The following is a 17503-nucleotide window of genomic DNA, read 5'->3' as shown; positions in this document are numbered from 1 at the left end:
TATACACTTCATTTTAACTTTCTGTCTCTGAACCTCTCATGTTTGGAGTTTCTATACATAATATATCATTACATTGATTCTTTTCTCTTGTTAATCTGTCTCATGTCAATTTAATTGTTAGATCAGCTGAAATAAAGTTTCTTTCTCCCCTACAGAGCCTAGACATTAACTTTCCAGAAATGCCATTACTAGGTAAATAGAGGGATGACTGTGTTTTATTTTATGAAACTTTACCAAATTTTGCTCATCTTTCCGGAAAATCCCATCATCCATAGATACTACTGCAGCTGTCGCTGTCCGTGCCTGATAATTCCATGGCGATGTCCCAGTATTCTGAAAACTTCAGAATGTTTCCTCCTATATTTGGGCCCAAATGTTTACATATTGCAACACCTATTATATCATAATTTATTTCATGCCACTTTTTTTTTATAATTAAGCAATATATTGTTTGTACACATTATGCGTGTGGGTGTGTTAAATTATGTATGGGTTTTATTCCTCGGAGGCGAGCTGTTTGCAAGATGATTGGAGTGGCCGGAGGCTCTTGAGTCTGCACAGCGCCCCCCTGCGCCGCGGAGCGGTCCTCCGCACGCCAGGGGTCGCTGTGGCGCTGCGCGGCCGCGCCAGGTCGCTCTCGCGTGGCCGCCCCGCCTCGGGCCCCCGGGCCGAGTGGGCGGGCAAGACTGCGCCCAGGTCGCGAGGCGCCCTTCGACCAGCAGCGCCCGGGGCGGGTATAAATGGAGCGGTGGCTCCTCCAGCCGCCTCTCTCCGCCCCGGGTCGCCGCAGCTTGTGCTGCTTTCGGGCCCTGCAGCCTGAAGAAAAAAAGAGAAAAAGATAAAAAAAAACCCGAAAACGCTTTAAAATCTGAAAAAAAAAAAGAAAAAGAAAGGGAGAAAGAAAAAACGAATCCTCCTCGGAGAACCCGCGGGGAAGTCACTTTTGCACGCTTCCGGCCTGCCCGCGCTCGCCGCCGCTGCCGCCACCAACACCACCGCCGCCGCTACCGCACCTGGTCGTCTGTCGGCCCTGGTCTGTCGGTCTGGTGGTGAGCCGCCCGCGTCCACGCGCCTCCGCTCCTGCCGTCCGTCTGCGCCGCGTGGCAACCCCGCGCCCCCGCCCCCCGCGCGCCTGCCTCCCCGCGCACCACGTGTCCGCGCTGCCCTTCGCGGCCCGGCGTGGAGGCGGCTGCGCGCTCGGTCCCCGGGGCTCGCCGAGCCGGTACAGATATTTTGTATTCCTCTTCCCTGGCTGCTGTAATCTTAAACCGCCAGGAGCACAAGGCCTATATTTATAGAGAAACGCGTGTCTCGGAGGCCGCGTGGGCACCATTTGGTTGTCTCTTCAAGAATTTTTATAATTTGGAGGGAAATCCCCATTTTAACAAATTTGTTTTTGAGATTTGGAGCTTCAGACCGGAACAGCTGGAAATTACTAACTCCCAGGGTGGGCCATATTGTTTTTGAGAGCCTTTTGTCTGCGGTCTTGCAGTCTCCAGCGAGCCGCCCCCGAACTCCTCTGTCCCCCTCCTGTTTCTGAGCCTGCTCCAGCTCCTAAGCTGCACTCTGCCACCTGTGAGCCGCGGCGCGGCCCGGCTCCGAGAAGAGCCCCCTTTTGTCCTGTGTGGTCCCTGTAAGAAGTCCTGGCGGGGCTTGGGGTGGTGGGGGCTGGGGAGATGAACGCTGCCGCCAGCAGCTACCCCATGGCCTCCCTCTACGTGGGTGACCTGCACTCGGACGTCACCGAGGCCATGCTGTATGAAAAGTTCAGTCCTGCGGGGCCTGTACTGTCCATCCGGGTCTGCCGAGATATGATCACCCGCCGCTCCCTGGGTTATGCCTACGTCAACTTCCAGCAGCCGGCTGACGGTGAGTAGAAGGTATCCACAAATTCTCGGTATCCCAGGGGGCCCTAGAAGCCATCCACCGGGCAGGTCCCTACCCACATGGAGGAGGTATCACGACAGCACGTTGCCACAGAAGCCATAGTGGGGAACAGGATGCAGGGGTTGGGAACACGGGATCCTGGCATCAGATGACCAGAGTTTCAGTCTTGTTTCCACCACTTGCTAACTGGGTGACCTTGGGCTAATCAGTGGTGGCAGTGCGGTTGGAACCCAGAGAGACTAAAACAGCGGTTTCAGTGGGAAGTCATGGTCTTGCTGTGGTGTGTGTGTGATCCTGCTGCCATTCGCTGGTCTATTAGAGAGACCTTTGCTGGTGAGTGGGCATAGGCTGGTGCCCCTCACAGGCCTGCCACAGAGGACAATCGAGACACAGTTCCTGCAAAAATTTTAGATTGCCAAGCTGGTGTCCCTTCCCCTACATTTGTGCTGGACTGGGGGTGTGTTTGATTTAATGCTGATAAAGGTCTTTCAGGGCAGGTAGGAAGCAGGGGAATAATTCTGTGCATTAAACTTGAGCAGGTACTTGTGTTAGCACCACCAGAGCTTCATGTGCCAGGCCAGCTGCCTGGTCTGGGTGTTTACCACTGGGCTGAAGGAGTTCTTCGCTCTGGAAGAAGCCCTGGGCTGTGGAGAGTGGGTCTGGAGGTAGCTTGGGGAAGCGCCGACTCTGCTGGGCTGGCTGATGGGGATTATTGTCTCACCTGTGAGCAGTGCTTTACACTTGTCAGAACCCTTTTACTACATCCTATCTGGAGAAAAGGGGACTCCTCCTGCAAAGGAAAAGTGGCTGCAGAAGGTGGGAGGCTGAGCCGGGACCGCCAGTGCAGTGCTCTGTGAGCCCACACTGGGCCTTAGCTTGGAGCAAGGGAGTGTGGGGAGGTATGCTGCAGGCGCTGTGGCAGGAGGCAGGCCAGAAGAAACCTAATCAGGGGCTGCACGTGACTCCAGATTAAAAAGGAACAACTGTAGAGATCATTACTGGGAGAAACAAGCCATTCTGTGGCGAGGGATCGCCAGGTCCCTATTTTTGTCTCCACTTTATTTGCTATCCGTGAAGCACGTAGAATGTCACTTGCCCAGGATGCAGCTGTGACCATAGCATTGGACTTACTGAGATTCCCAGGGCGCTACTCCCATCAGTTCGTTGTGCTCCCAGCCGACGTGTGTTTGGCCACAGGCGCAGAGAAGGTTGCTGAGTGTGACCATTTTAGGTGGGAGTAGTGGGTACGCTGGCTGTTGCCTGCCTTCCTGATTCCTCTGAACAAAAGTCCTGTCACTTAGAGATAGGAGCAGAAACCACTGGTCAGTGTGTCTGCCAACACATACCTCTGTAGGACCTCTCCCTGCTATAAATAAGTGCAGCCCGATTTGTCAGACTAAGCTGACTTGCCTTCTGCAGCGCTGTCTGGAAATAGAAGGGGAGCCGTGTTGAAATGAGTTCCTTCGCTGCTAATTGATGAAACACAGGTTGGGGTCCCAGGCTTTCAGTCTCAGCTGGCGACCACAAGCAAACTGTCCTGTGCCTGGACTTTTCCTGACTTAGATCTGTCGTGTGTCCCATTTCCTGACCTCCTCCCCTCCCACACTGAGGGGCCCACCAGAGGACGGTGGGAAAGGTGGTTGGAGATAGGTACTCCCTTGGCTGGCTTGTGGAGGGCCAGTAAGGGAATTCAGTCCCCCCTGCCTTTTTTTATTTTTATTTTTATTTTTATTTTCAAGATTTTAATTTATTTTTGGAGAGAGGGGAAGAGAGGGAGAAAAACATAAGTGGTTGCCTCTTGCACACCCAGCACTGGGGACCTGTCCTGCAACCCAGACACATGCCCTGGTTGGGAATTGAACTGGCAACCCTTTGGTTCCCAGCCAGAGCTCAATCCACTGAGCTACACCAGCCAGGCGTTTGTCCCCCTTTTAAGTGGGGTGGTGCCTGGAGGCAGGAACCCACCCCCCACCCCCCATCCCTTCATGGAGGACATTCTGGGTGATCTGTCATTGCATAAGTCAGGCCACCAGCTCTGCGTCCTTGTTCCTACCAGTGAGGGGAATTGTTCCTTACTACAGGTGGTGATATATTTTAGCTTCTGGCCCTTTAAATGGTCTCCATGGTGCCCACACGGGGATTTGGTTGGGAGGACTTGGGTGGACAACAAGGCATTTGACGGCCTAGACACCAGCAGGTGCAGGGCCTGCCTGCACTGTCTCTTTAGGCAGAAAGGTGTGGCAGTTTTATCCTGCTTGTCTCGTAATACAAAGAACATTTCCACGTGTACTGTTAGTATTTATCGTTTTGATGATGGAGGGTTTTTGTCTGAATCAATTTCTGTTCTCAGAAACTAAAATCATAAACTGGGCTGAATTCAGGGACAGCACATTCTCAATCCCAACCGTTTGCTCACAGTTTGGTTTTGTCATTTGTGTCATAGCTGTGGTGTAGACTGAATGGTCGCCCCTCCCCCCCGAAAGAAATAAAATCTTTTTATAAAAAATGATTTTAAAAGCTTAGTCAAAAAAATAAAAGAGGGCTTCTGTCATGAGTGGCAGGCACACGTAGGGCAGTTGGGTTGCTCTGCATGCGGAATTGACATCAAGAGATTTTGGAAGCATAGTTTTTTGGTACCTGTGCAGCTAGTGATTATTAAGAAAAAATAGAAATAAAAAAAAATAAAAGCTTAGTCAAATAGGCAGTGGTACAGTAGCCCCCTTATTTGCTGTTTTGCTTTTTTTTTGTGGTTTTAGTTAACCTGTGGTCAACTGTGGCCCAAAAAATACTAAATAGAAAATTCTAGAAATCAGCCATTTGTAAGTTTTATACTGCGTGCCATTCCAGCTAACGTGATGCAGTCTCCCACCATACTGCCTGGGACGAGTCATCCTTTGTCCAGCATATTCGAGCTCTGCACGCTACCCACCCGTCGGTCGAGTCATTGAGTAGCCCTCGCAGTTCAGACCGGCTGTGGTATCGCTGTGTGTGTGTCCTGCTGCCCCTGGTTTTCCTTAATAGTGGCCCCGGAGCACAGGAGTGGGGAGGGATGTGGGCAATTCCGATGTGCCTGAGGGAACCCGAAAGTGCTTCGTGTGAGAAGTTGAGTACAGTAAGATTTTAGGACACATCACATTCTTACAACTTTTGTTACGGTACATTGTGATAATTGTTTTATTATATGTCTATTTTATTACTGTTGTTAATCTCTTACTGTGCCAGATTTTATTGTGGGTATGTCTGTATAGGAAAAAAACTATGTATATGCAGTTGGTACAATCTCGGGTTTCAGGCGTCCACTGAGGTCTTGGAACATACCCCCCTACCACTATATTGTCATTTCGCCCTGGTGCCATAAGGCCACTTAGATGATTTTGCCTGACCCCCTTGTGCAAGGAGGTTGCAGACCCAGGGGACTGAGGCTTTGGCCATGAAGTAGATTAATTGGATAGAACTTTTTCAACCCTCAGTAGCAATGCAAGCTAGAGAAATCTGATGCTCTTTAATTTTAAGAGTTGCCTTTTTTTAATTATTATTGTTCAAATATACTTGTCTGCATTTCCTCCCCCCACCACTCCCAAGAGCTGCCTTTTGTCAGAGGGATTGCATTGAAAAGTCCCAGAGTGACTTATTCCTATGATGGTGGCAGTCACCTACGTGATGTGTTTTATATCCTTTTTTTAAAGATTTTATTTGCTTTTAGAGAGAGGAGAAGGGAGAGAGAAAGGGAAAGAAATGTCCATCAGCTGCCTCTCACGCGCCCCCAACCAGGGACCTGGCCCACAACTCAGGCATGAGCCCTCACCGGGAATTGAACCGTCGACCTTTTATTTGAGTTTGCAGGCCGGTGCTCAGGCCGCTGAGCCCCAGGAGCCAGGGCAGGTGTTTTACATCCTTGATGGAAATGTGCTTCTCTCTTGCAGCTGAGCGGGCCTTGGACACCATGAACTTTGATGTGATTAAGGGGAAGCCAATCCGCATCATGTGGTCTCAGAGGGACCCCTCTTTGAGGAAATCTGGTGTGGGGAACGTCTTCATCAAGAACCTGGACAAATCGATAGATAACAAGGCACTTTATGATACTTTTTCTGCTTTTGGAAACATTCTGTCCTGCAAGGTAAACACTGATTAAATGATTTCAGCAGAATAATTACCACATCCTGAAAACAAAATAGATACTAAATGGGGAACCGCCTTGGAGTTGAGTGACAGGGTGTGATAATTTTCAAAATTCTGGAAATGGCTCTTAAACCAAACAGGTCCCTGTAGGTAATCTCATACCACAACCTGGTATACTAGCTGGTGCTTTTGTGTTTTTGTTCTTCCCTGTGCGTGAGAAATATCCTTCCTGTCTTCTAACTTTGGAAGGCAAGAAAAGGTTTCTCTTGGGGGTGGCAGCCCAGAGCAGTGCTTCTGGTTTCCAGGAAGCTGCATGTAGTCATTTTAGAAGCATAAATCCCCCCCCTTCCTTCTCTGTGCTCCTGTTTACATAGAGAATTGTATACAACTTGTGTGGCAATTCACATGTCTGGCTCCACAGCGGACTACAGTTCTGTTGTGGACTTGGAGAATGGCTTGTCTGTCTGTAGCACCGTGGTTTTGTGCCCATATCTCTGTTTTTAATGAAGAAAACATTAGGAATAGAAGCAGTCTGATAGTGGCTACCACTTGTAAATGCACCATTACTGGGTGCCTTGCGCTGTGCTGGGTGTTAGAAAAACCTTACCTGCCGTAGTCCCTGCTGTTGGAGCGTGGACAGGTTGGAGGCCTCAGACAGCGGAGGCCCCGAGAAAGAGACCATGCGGTACTTGAATCTCTGGGGCTGCCCAGTGGCGCTGAAGTGGCCTGCCTTATCTTTGACAGGTGGTGTGCGATGAGAACGGCTCGAAGGGTTATGCCTTTGTTCACTTCGAGACTCAAGAGGCTGCAGACAAGGCCATCGAGAAGATGAACGGCATGCTCCTCAATGACCGCAAAGTGTGAGTGTCCCAGTCCGGAGCAACAGCCATCGCATGAGCCAGCCTGGCCCCACCTCGGTATTAACTGGCACACACAAGGCGGCTACTGGTTCTCTCGGCCCAAGTGTGGCCTGCTCCTACCTCTCCACTCCAGGGCTGGTGAGTCTCCCTGCCGAGCCATGGCAGCCCTTTTGACTCGCCAAGGTGGGCTTTCTGCCCAAGCCATGGCCTGCCTGCCGCCTCTCCCTTAAAAGCATATGTCTCTGGGTTTTGTGAGCATTGGCAACTGGGGCTGGCTGGAGGACGGCTCTTAAGCCCACTCTGAGCAGGGGTCTTGGCCAGTGGCAGAGTGGAGAGGGCCCTGGGCTGACCAGGAGCTGTTTACTAGCCACGTGACCTTGGTCTCTCCATGCAATCACTCACTAGGGGTTGATGCCAAATTGCCCCCAGACCTCCACTTACCTAACTTATGGCTTGGTGGCTTTCTAACTCAAGGCTGGCTCCACAGTAATACTTAATTTGGTTACCATGAGAAATCTCATCCCATTGCAGAAGATGCTGTTCATAACACACCTTATTACTTTGCATTGGTCATTGCACAGTGGACAGATGGGGACCATAGCTGAACCATGCAGGGAGGGGAGAAGGGACACTGAGTCTTGGCTGTAGCAAGCAAAAACCCTTTCTGTCCTTTGTGTTGTTGAACAGACCAGGAGATGGCCTGCATTAGTAATGTGTATGTGCCCAGTTGTCAAGTCTCCCAAAGGCATCAGTAGAAAGAAATCTTAAGATATTCAATGCAGGGATACATTCCTGTTAAGTGTAAACAACACTGAAGTGAATAAAGTGAAAAAATTAAAGGTGGTGCACTCTAGCAGTTTCACTCCTCAGATTAACCACTGTTAACAGTTTGGTTTGTATCCTTCCAGACCTTTTCTATGCATTTACATAGATGCACAGAAATGAACGTTTAAAAAACGTGGTCATCAGGTTTCTTCACGAAGGCAGTGTGATGTGGTAGGAGCAGCCTGGTCTGAGCCAGGAGCCCTGGGGCTGGTTCCTGCAGGACGGGCCTGCCTCTTTCTCTCTTCTGCGGGGACTTGGGCGTCTTTGAGCTTGCTCTGTTGGTGGTTGGATTGGGACTCGTGTTTTAACCTCTCCTGTCAGCCTTTAACCTGCATTCCTGGGAGCCCCTGGAAACCATGTTTTGTTCCTCAGGGTGATCGCTGCTTTTCATGGTTTCTTAGGTTTGTGGGCAGATTCAAGTCTCGAAAAGAGCGAGAAGCCGAGCTTGGAGCCAAGGCCAAGGAGTTCACCAATGTGTACATCAAAAACTTTGGGGAAGAGATGGGTGACGAGAGTCTGAAAGAGCTGTTCAGCCAGTTTGGTAAGTCGGGTCCTTTGCCCCCGTGTCCTCGTGCACAGTCCACCACACCTGGGATTCTTCTGTTTTTATTTAAGAGAAGAGGGCGCCTAGACCCCGAAGTAAAATACCTTGCATGACAAAGGTCATAGGGTAGATAAGAATAGCTTCCAGGCCTTGGCCCTTGGCTTTACCCTGCCTCTTGCAAGCTCCAAGGCCATCTCGGCCGCTGAGTCAGGATCAGAAGGCCAGGCACGGTGCGCCTCTCTAATAGTCCATCTGGATGCGGCAGGAGGTTGCCTTAAGTGGGCTCCTGGAGAAGCCTCTCTTCTTGAGCTGTGGTGGAGATGGTGTTACTAATAGTTCTGTCCTTTGGTAATAGGTAAGACCCTAAGTGTCAAGGTGATGAGAGATCCCAATGGGAAATCCAAAGGCTTTGGCTTCGTGAGTTATGAAAAACACGAGGATGCCAATAAGGTGAGAGTACCATGTGGGTTGGGAAAACCTATGTAGGAAGTGGCCCAAGAGTGCGGGCAGGGCCTGGATGACACAGTGGAGCTGGAATTACCTGGGTGTCTAGTAGTGATGCGCAGTTACTGGATTCTGGAATTGCCGCCTTATGGGGTTTTACATGTTAATGTATCAGTTGACTGATTTCAAAGCACTTGGCATAAACTTCTCACCATAGCTGCTCAGCCTTGTAGGTTGAAAATAGGACAGGTGTTTGTTCCCATTCATCATTGAGGGAACTAAGGGCCAGAGTTGTTGATCTGATAACAAGAGAACGGCCACTTGTGGGGAAGCCTTGTGTTAGGCCCTCGAATGTATCACTTAATACCCGCAAACGAACCTGAGAAATCTAGTGATAGCCGGGTGACCCAGGTATGCTCACGCCTACTGTGTGTGTATTTATACAACTGTGGTATTTTTCCCCTATATTATCTGGGCTGGTAGCTCATCTAAACATTAGCCCATTTTATTGGTAAGGAAGTCTGGATTTGCTTAGCTGGCTTCAGAGACAGTGATGTTAGTTTTTAGCACTGGAGGGAAGATTTCTTATAATATTTAGTGAGGCTTAGAGACCTCCAGAGCAAGGCCCCTGTCTCTGCATCTTGTTGTTGTTTTTTAAACAATGTTTTAAATTGTTTTTCAAGTACGGTTTTCTGCCTTTTGCCTCTTGTTTTAAAGATGCGTATTTATTTCTTCTTTAGGCCGTGGAAGAGATGAATGGAAAAGAGATCAGTGGGAAAGTCATTTTTGTAGGCCGTGCACAGAAGAAAGTGGAACGGCAGGCTGAGTTAAAGCGGAAATTTGAACAGCTGAAACAGGAAAGAATTAGTCGATACCAGGTGAGAGGTGGTCTTGGCACAGCCTGCCAACAGGGAATTGAAGATGTGTTGGCAAAGCACCCACATCTTCAACAGGCTTTTAGGGACTCGGGGCCTGTTCACCATCACCAAGTTTAAAAGGATATGCCTACTAGGGACCAGAGAGATTAGTGTATTCATTTAGAGACTTCTGGAAGCCTCTGTCTTTTTTCAGTCCCAGGGGTTCTTTTTACTTAAATGATGCCGGTTTGTTTGGAATGCTGGCAAGAAGAGCCCTGCGGGGGGCGGGGGCTGTGGTCAGCCAGAGCAGCTGTGAGGGAAGAGGATAGCGGCATGTGACTTCATCGATGCACTGATGCTCCTATCGGAACCTCAGGGCGGTGGTTTCTCAGCTTTGGGATGCATCAGAATCCCGTGCAGAGCTTGTTAAAACATGAGTTGCTGGTCCCCAGAGTTCCTGACTCACTAGGTTTGGATTCTGGCCTGAGAAATTTGCGTTTCAAACAAGTATCCAGAGATGCATCAGCTGCTGGTCTGGGGCCCACACTTTGAGAACCACTGTCTTAAAGTATATATGGGTCACAAAAGAGCAACTAACAGTGATCCTTCTGCTGTAGGGGGTGAATCTGTACATTAAGAACTTGGACGACACCATTGATGATGAGAAGTTAAGGAAAGAGTTTTCTCCTTTCGGATCCATCACCAGTGCTAAGGTATTTTATACTGAGGTTGGGGGATTAAAAGCAGAAGTCGTGATCTTTTAGCAAGTTATTGGCATTTGTTTCATTGACAGAGTAGGATCTAAATTGTGTTCATTTCTGATGATAGCTGCCACATTAATCTCACCAATTCCTCCTGGCATTCAGCCGCCTGAGTGTATGCTCTGGAGAGGGACAATTCATTAGGTGATTACGGCGCTGTCTCCTAAGGCCTGGGGTGTGGAGATAAATCGGACCCAGAAACTCACTGCCACCCCCCAGAGCACCTGAATCTTTCCCATTCTTTGCTGCTTCGTGCTGGTGTGGGGACAGATGGTGCCACAGTAAGAGCAGAGGAAATCCAGACGGGTTGTTTTCCATGTGTCTTGGGGCCTGTCTCTACAACTCTGCCACACTCCTAAACGAATGGGGTTTGGAGGATTTTCGAACTGGGATGGGAACTTCCATCCTGGTAAAAGGAGGAAAGAGCGGGAAGTTCGTTTTTCCGTGTTTTGCCATATGTGTCATTTGCTTGGTTTTCTTCGATAGTCAAATCAGCTGGGCTAGAAAGGTAAGTGTGAACCCCATTTTAAAGTCAAGGAATTTGAATCCTTGAGCAAGAGAATGCTGATTACACGAGGAGGGGATGCCGTGTGTCCTTGGCACTTGGGGAGTGTGACAGGATCTAGAAGTTAGGGTCATAACCTGTTGTAGACACCGGCCCTATGCACCAGATGTCACCAAGTCCTTTAGGTGATGGGAAAGGAGGCCATCTGGGCAAGTAAAGACTCCAGGTGACCCTGCCCTGGCCCTTGGCTTAAGTCACCCACAAACTGGGAGTGTTGTCGTCATCACAGCAGCTGTTGACCAGAGGCCAGCCTGCGGGGTTTCTCCAGTTACCTGCCGCTGTCCTCCTAGCACCCCCGTGACTGGCCTCCACCAGTGCAAGGGGCGCCGTCTCTCCTTGCCCGCCTGTGCAGCAGTGCACTCGGCATTTGCAAGAAGGGCGCAAAAGAACCACGTCTTAGTTTCATAGGCATCATTTGCTTTTTCTTTTTTAAATTTAAGCCACTGTAATTTTTCCGTTACTATTTAGTCCCCTTATACCTCCTCCTCCCAGCAATCACCACACTGTTGTCCATGTCCATGAGTCCCTTTTCCTTTTTGGCTCAGTCCCTCCACATTGGCGTCATTTTCACGATCAAGGTGTCTCGTTCTTACCTTATTGGCCCACCTCACTGGTAGGGAGTTGTTGGGTTGATACATATTTTTACTTCCACATCCTCTACTTCAGAAGGCCCTCTGGGCAGTGAGCTAAGACACCAAAGGGTGCCAGGCACACATTCCTATTGCTACCAGTGACTCTGAACAGATAGGCTGGGGAAAGTAATGAGTACCGTTTTCAGGTGAGGAAAGAGCCATTTGTGAACAACTGACTGTAGAAAACACCACCTGAACTAGTAGACTGTGCTCTGTTGTAGCCGTTTGCCTCGTGGAGCTCAGGCTCAGAGGGCAAGGAAGTGTTTTGTTGATGTTGTGGAGTTCAGAAGTTTCAGGGCTGAGGCTAGAATCCAGGCTTCTCCCAGCTAGTCATTTTTCTGCAGTTACTCCCATTGAATTAATGGTGAGAGTCATTGGTTGTAACTCTTTCTCACATGTGGTATTTCGAAAGCAAATCCTAACTGTGCTAAGAGCTTACTAAATAAGTTTCATTCACCATAGTCTTGTACAGATAAATTTTACGATTAAATTGCTTGACACTGCTGTCCCGGTCTCTTGTGTGAGTACCCAGAAGTAGGTAGCTCTGCTGCTAGGTATCAGGAAACATCTTTCGGTTCCTCGTTTAAGCGTTAGTTGGGAACTTTAGAATTTAGCCAAGGAAGTGTCTAGGTCCTACCCTTAGAAGTTGTGACTCAGTCGGTCTGGGATACATCCTGGGACAGGGCGGGGGGAGCCCGCCATGGTGAAGGAGTCCACCATGGACATGGTGACTCCTTCAGCAGAACCCAGTTTTTCTGGTGGTAAATAGTGGCCGGAACATAGATCGCCTTGTTCTCAAGCGGGCTTCCTGTTGCAGGTGATGCTGGAGGACGGGAGAAGCAAAGGGTTTGGCTTTGTCTGCTTCTCATCTCCTGAAGAGGCAACCAAAGCAGTCACTGAGATGAACGGACGCATCGTGGGCTCCAAGCCCCTGTATGTTGCTCTGGCCCAGAGGAAGGAAGAGCGGAAGGCCCACCTGACCAACCAGTACATGCAGCGGGTGGCTGGAATGAGAGCACTCCCTGCCAACGCCATCCTAAATCAGTTCCAGCCTGCAGCCGGTGGCTACTTTGTGCCTGCAGTTCCTCAGGTGGGTCCACTGTACGTTCATGGCTGTGGAGCCTGCCCACTGATGGTGGCTCCTGTAGTGGTTGGGAGAGGGGGTCTGGGATATCAGAATTCAGGATGTAAGGGTAAGGGTCCTTCAGATAAAAGGAGGAGGGGCTTACCCCTGGGCACACCCAGAGTGGCAGGGATAGAGTAAAAGAATCCCCATTGACTGACCTTTCTTACCCCAAGCTTTTGAGTAGAGAGTGCCTCCACCTGAATTAGCCAAGGCCCGGTAGTGAGATGAAATGAGATAGTTCTCTCGTGTGGACTTGGGTCCTTAAAATAAAGGCTTGGGTGCGCTTTCTTACAGGCTCAGGGAAGGCCTCCATATTACACACCTAACCAGTTAGCACAGATGAGACCTAATCCACGCTGGCAGCAAGGTGGGAGACCTCAAGGTAGGTGGTGGGGAACAGGGATTTGATCACTGTGGTCTCCCGCCTCTCCTGCCTGCGCCGTGTGAGGCGCAGCCTAGGTTCTGGTCCACATCATTCATCTGTGATGTGCAATTTCTGTCTTTCTGCCAGGCTTCCAGGGAATGCCAAGTGCTATACGCCAGGCTGGGCCTCGTCCAACTCTTCGCCATCTGGCTCCAACTGGTAATGCTCCGGCCTCTCGTGGCCTCCCTACTACTGCTCAGAGAGTCGGTGAGCAAATCGGCCTTGAGAAGTATGGCCTGGGGAGGAGGGAGTCAGGATGACTAGGCTGTGCCCAGGGTTGGTCAGCTTGTTGCCTCATTTTCCAATCCTGGTTCTGTAATCTTAGCTGTGTACTTAGGTAGGTACTAAGGGGCAGAGAGACAGTTCGTTCTAGAAGTGTTGGGTACTTTTTTTAAAGAGTCTCTGCTCATTATTGACTTGTAAAAAAAGGTTAACTGTGAAAGATTATTAGCTGGATGACTAGAGGCAGCCCATTCTTTTGGGTGGAGTTGGGACAATTAAGGAAATTTTTTTTTACAGAGTATGTCCTGTATTCTGAAAGGTGGAAAGAGTTGTATGTTAACCGGTTGGCTGTTCCTTGAGAGTAGCACTAGAGACCCCGTGTGTGATGTGTTGTGTGAACATGCTTTGGAATTTCTCCTTCCACGGGGCGTGGCCAGTTGGACATCTGCCAACACTGATGTGCGTTTGCTGGTCTGTTGTAGGGTCTGAGTGCCCGGACCGCTTGGCTATGGACTTTGGTGGGGCTGGTGCCGCCCAGCAAGGGCTGACTGACAGCTGCCAGTCTGGAGGTGGTATTGGATGCACACAGAATGGGGAAAGCTGGGATTTGACGGGTCTTTGCCCAGACTGAGGGGCTTTAATTTTACTTGTTCTTCTCCTAAGGTGTTCCCACAGCTGTGCAGAACTTAGCGCCTCGTGCTGCTGTGGCTGCTGCTGCTCCACGGGCTGTCGCACCTTACAAGTATGCCTCCAGTGTCCGCAGCCCTCATCCTGCCATACCACCTCTGCAGGTGAGGGCCACCAGACAACGCTGAAAGGATTTCCCCCGTTTCTGTATGATTTAAAAGATTCCTTGCTTTGATTCCTTCAGGTATTAATTGCCTGCTCTGTGTCAGGATGACATGTCCTGTGTGGTGACTCTGCCCTAGAAGGGCTCTCTAGTGGGCGAGAAAGGGCTTAGAAGTGTTCTTCCTGATGACACACAGTTCACTCGAATGCCCCAGAGGAGACAGCTGGTGCTTCCTGCTCTCCTTCACACAAAGTAATACATATGCATTCATTCAGCGCCTGGAGCTTGCATTTCTTTTTCACCTCCCCTGGCTTAGTGGATCCTTAGTTGCTCAGCAAGATAATCAGTACATTAAGGCAGGAAAGAACTTCACGTCACAGGAAAGCTGGCATGGGCAGTTGGGCCCAGATCTCAGATTCTCTGAGCTGGAACTTGTTTCTGGAGCTGTGTCTGCCCACCCCCCAACCCCAGGCAAGCCACAGTGGCAGCTAGTTTGTTGAAAAGCTTGGTAGCACTTCGCTTGGAGGAGCCACACTCAGCCTTGTGATCCACGAGCTGCTTCCTCTGCTCTGTGCTAAGTTGAATATTTCCCAGGACTTGATGCTGTGTGGAATATTTTTTGCCTATAAGGCTCTACTTTCAGGGCTGTGACAGGCACTGACATTGCATGTTGAGAGTCCTCAAGCATTTGATATAGTAAAAACTTGGTACAATAAAGGTAATGTGGAACGTAATTAATTATAAGTGGTTTGGTATTCATACCCTTTGACCCAGTCTCTACTAAGAATTCATCCTAAAGGAAAACTGGAATTTTCAGGAAAAGGCTCTTATAGACGGATGTTCACTGTACCTTATTTATTAATAAGGTTTCAAATTCTTGGGTAACTTTGAGTAATTTAACCTTGAATAAATTACAATAATTCAGTAGATGATTTCCAAGCATCGCAGGTTTGTTATTTCCCTTCCCTTCCACTTGTAGCTGGCTGTGTTTCTCCGCCCACACCACTGTTCCTCACCTAGCTCTCTCCATCCCTCGAGGCTGCAGTTGTTCCTTGACAGCAAGGGCGACTATCTCGGCCTCCTCTTTCACACAATAGACTTTCAGACGTTGAACGGTCAGGCTTTGATCACCATCAAGAGACCTTTCCTTGGTGCTAACCAGCTGCCTCTCCTGGTTCCCAGGCATCCCAGCCTGCAGTCCACGTGCAGGGGCAGGAGCCCCTGACCGCCTCCATGTTGGCCGCAGCACCCCCCCAGGAGCAGAAGCAGATGCTGGGTGAGTGACTCACGTGCTTGCAGAGGAAGGGGCCAGAGCCTGGTACTGACCTGGACACCAGTGTCTGTTCTTTCCTGGTTTTTACTTGAGTATCTTCCTGCAGGAGAACGTTTGTTCCCGCTCATCCAAACCATGCATTCGAACCTGGCTGGCAAGATCACAGGAATGCTGCTGGAGATCGACAACTCCGAGCTGCTGCACATGCTGGAGTCCCCCGAGTCTCTCCGCTCCAAGGTAAATGGGTGGGCTCAGCTGGCCAGGAGGATGGCTGGTCTTGGACCCTCAGGCATGGCACAGAGAAGCAGCTGCTGTGGTGTGGGTGTTTGAGAAAGCAGTCAGCACCAGGAGAAGCCATCACTGGGCCTGGGCGTCAGGGAAGAGTGCTGGGTGCTCTCCTTCGATGTCACTGACAACCTAGAGATTTCTCACAGGTGGATGAAGCTGTGGCGGTACTACAGGCTCATCATGCCAAGAAAGAAGCTGCCCAGAAGGTGGGCGCTGTTGCTGCTGCTACCTCTTAGACAAGGAAAAACTGTACGTTTGGCTGTTTTTGTTTTCTGCAGTGGTTTTCACTCATGAATAATATCTTCCTAAAAGATTAGGGACAATATATAGAGCCATGCTTTTTTGCCATTTAACCTGATAACTTGGGCATGCCATCTTCTGGGTTTTTTTTCTGTCATCTGGACATTAATATGGAGAAGAGTACAGGTCATAAATTGTAAGGAGTAAACAACAGTTTTCTCAATAAAGAGTACCTGGTTAGCAGTTCTATATAGCTTATTCTTTCCTGGTGGTTATAACCAGACTTTCTCAAGAATCCCATATTTGGTCTGGAATAATGAATATACAGGTGTGTCATAATCAGATTCCACAGCCTCATTTCTATGAACATCTCCCTGGTTTGATTTGAGATTGGTGAGGTCAGCTGTGTGTACAGGCACTATTTAACTCTGGGAACACGGTAGACACAAGCCTGTGTGTCAAAGTGGGAGAGACACACACCTAACTACAACCACAGCGTGTTGCAGTCGACTTCTGGACGTGGGGGCCATGGCCTCTGTCTTCAGGGGATTTGGGTGAGTGCAACTCAACTAGGACCCCTGACAAGGACTGAAGAAGAAAGACAACGGAATGAGCAGAGGCGCAGTCCAGGGGAAAGTGCAGGTGGTAAGGGCCAGAGCTGGCGTGGAGGTTAAGGTCGACCTCACATGGCCATGGATGGCCCCATGGCTTGTCATTTGGAGTTGAAGCAAGACCATAAAACTGGAGAAACTTTTGAGGACAGGATGGCCTGGAAGGGTAGGGGGCGAGTCTTTATAGACTGTAGCTATCCTCAAAGTAAGTGGTTCTCAACTAGGTGTGCCCCTTCAGAGGACATTTTGCCAATGTCAGGAGACATTTTTGGGTCTCACAACTGGGAATGTGTTACTGGCATCTAGTGGGCAGAGGCCAGCGATGCAGTTCAACTTCGTCCACTGCGGAGGACAGCCCCAACAGAATTTTGTCCTGGCCAAAATGTCAGCACTGAGGCTGAGATTTCAGTGCTCAGGTTCTTTCAGTTGTTTATGTTGGTGCTTTTCTTTTCAGGATTCAAAAGCCAAATAACCCCCCATGAAATTCAGCTTAAGGTTTGAAGACTTCCTAGCTTGTCCTATGGACTCCAACATCAAGAACCACAAATTACAAATTTAATAGGTCATTTTGTATCAAAAGGTCAATTAACGAAGCACCTAGAATTTTTCAATTAAAAATATATTCTCTGGGTTCTGCCATGGCTCAGACAGTGTTGACTTTTTCTTTCTATTGTGGGTTTTGATTTCTGCCCCGCCCCCCCAAATTGGTTTTATTTGATGTACCCACGTCTTAAGTTTCTGAATAAAGAAAAAAACCTCCATAAAACTGCTTCTGTCTTATGTTTTACTCTGACCACACAGTTTTCTAGAAGTCTCTTTCACTGGAAGTATTTTTAGGATGTAAATAGGGTCAAAGGAAGTTCTATATACTTTATCCCTTCCTGGCTGGATTACCTAGGTGTGCAGAACTGTCTGTTGCGTTCTGTTATGGGAGGACTTTGTATTGAGACTCCCATTTACCTTAAGCGGGTAGGAGTCTGATCAGAGCGGGTCTTGGACCTGATATAGGGTTGGCACATTTCTGAGGGACATACG

At 49.3% G+C, this 17503-nt stretch overlaps 1 protein-coding gene, 1 long non-coding RNA gene, 1 other non-coding gene and 1 pseudogene across 7 annotated transcripts; 3 read left to right on the top strand and 1 right to left on the bottom strand.

Annotated features, from left to right (window-relative positions):
- Positions 1 to 393: 393 nt before the first annotated feature.
- LOC118500577 lies at positions 394 to 1102 on the bottom strand. Its single transcript, XR_004903150.1, has 2 exons — positions 1014 to 1102; positions 394 to 816 (listed from the first exon to the last, which is right to left on the bottom strand). It is a non-coding gene; the product is annotated as an uncharacterized LOC118500577 (long non-coding RNA).
- Positions 772 to 17234, top strand: PABPC4 (poly(A) binding protein cytoplasmic 4). Of its 5 annotated transcripts, XM_036025813.1 has the most exons (16): positions 772 to 1869; positions 5811 to 6004; positions 6751 to 6866; positions 8093 to 8232; positions 8591 to 8685; positions 9420 to 9557; positions 10154 to 10249; positions 12312 to 12584; positions 12915 to 13002; positions 13132 to 13251; positions 13749 to 13835; positions 13930 to 14057; positions 15239 to 15332; positions 15436 to 15566; positions 15764 to 15866; positions 16923 to 17234. In XM_036025813.1, exons 1-15 carry the CDS (start codon positions 1677 to 1679, stop codon positions 15851 to 15853), a joined length of 1983 nt encoding a protein of 660 aa, XP_035881706.1. In that variant the 5' UTR covers positions 772 to 1676; the 3' UTR covers positions 15854 to 15866; positions 16923 to 17234. The 5 variants fall into 5 exon arrangements, with proteins under 5 accessions (XP_035881706.1, XP_028369719.1, XP_028369718.1 ...); XM_028513918.2 differs by lacking the exon at positions 16923 to 17234 and having other exon boundaries at positions 13132 to 13203; positions 15764 to 16104; XM_028513917.2 differs by lacking the exon at positions 16923 to 17234 and having other exon boundaries at positions 15764 to 16104.
- On the top strand, positions 4422 to 4587 carry LOC114498333 (annotated as a pseudogene).
- On the top strand, positions 10518 to 10652 carry LOC114498320. The gene has a single exon (XR_003684750.1). It is a non-coding gene; the product is annotated as a small nucleolar RNA SNORA55 (small nucleolar RNA).
- Positions 17235 to 17503: the final 269 nt, after the last annotated feature.

The sequence above is a fragment of the Phyllostomus discolor genome, chromosome 5 (assembly GCF_004126475.2).
Source record: "Phyllostomus discolor isolate MPI-MPIP mPhyDis1 chromosome 5, mPhyDis1.pri.v3, whole genome shotgun sequence".
Lineage (NCBI taxonomy): Eukaryota > Metazoa > Chordata > Mammalia > Chiroptera > Phyllostomidae > Phyllostomus > Phyllostomus discolor.
Note: the sequence above shows the minus strand (reverse complement) of the source record. Positions and strands in the feature narration are given on the sequence as shown.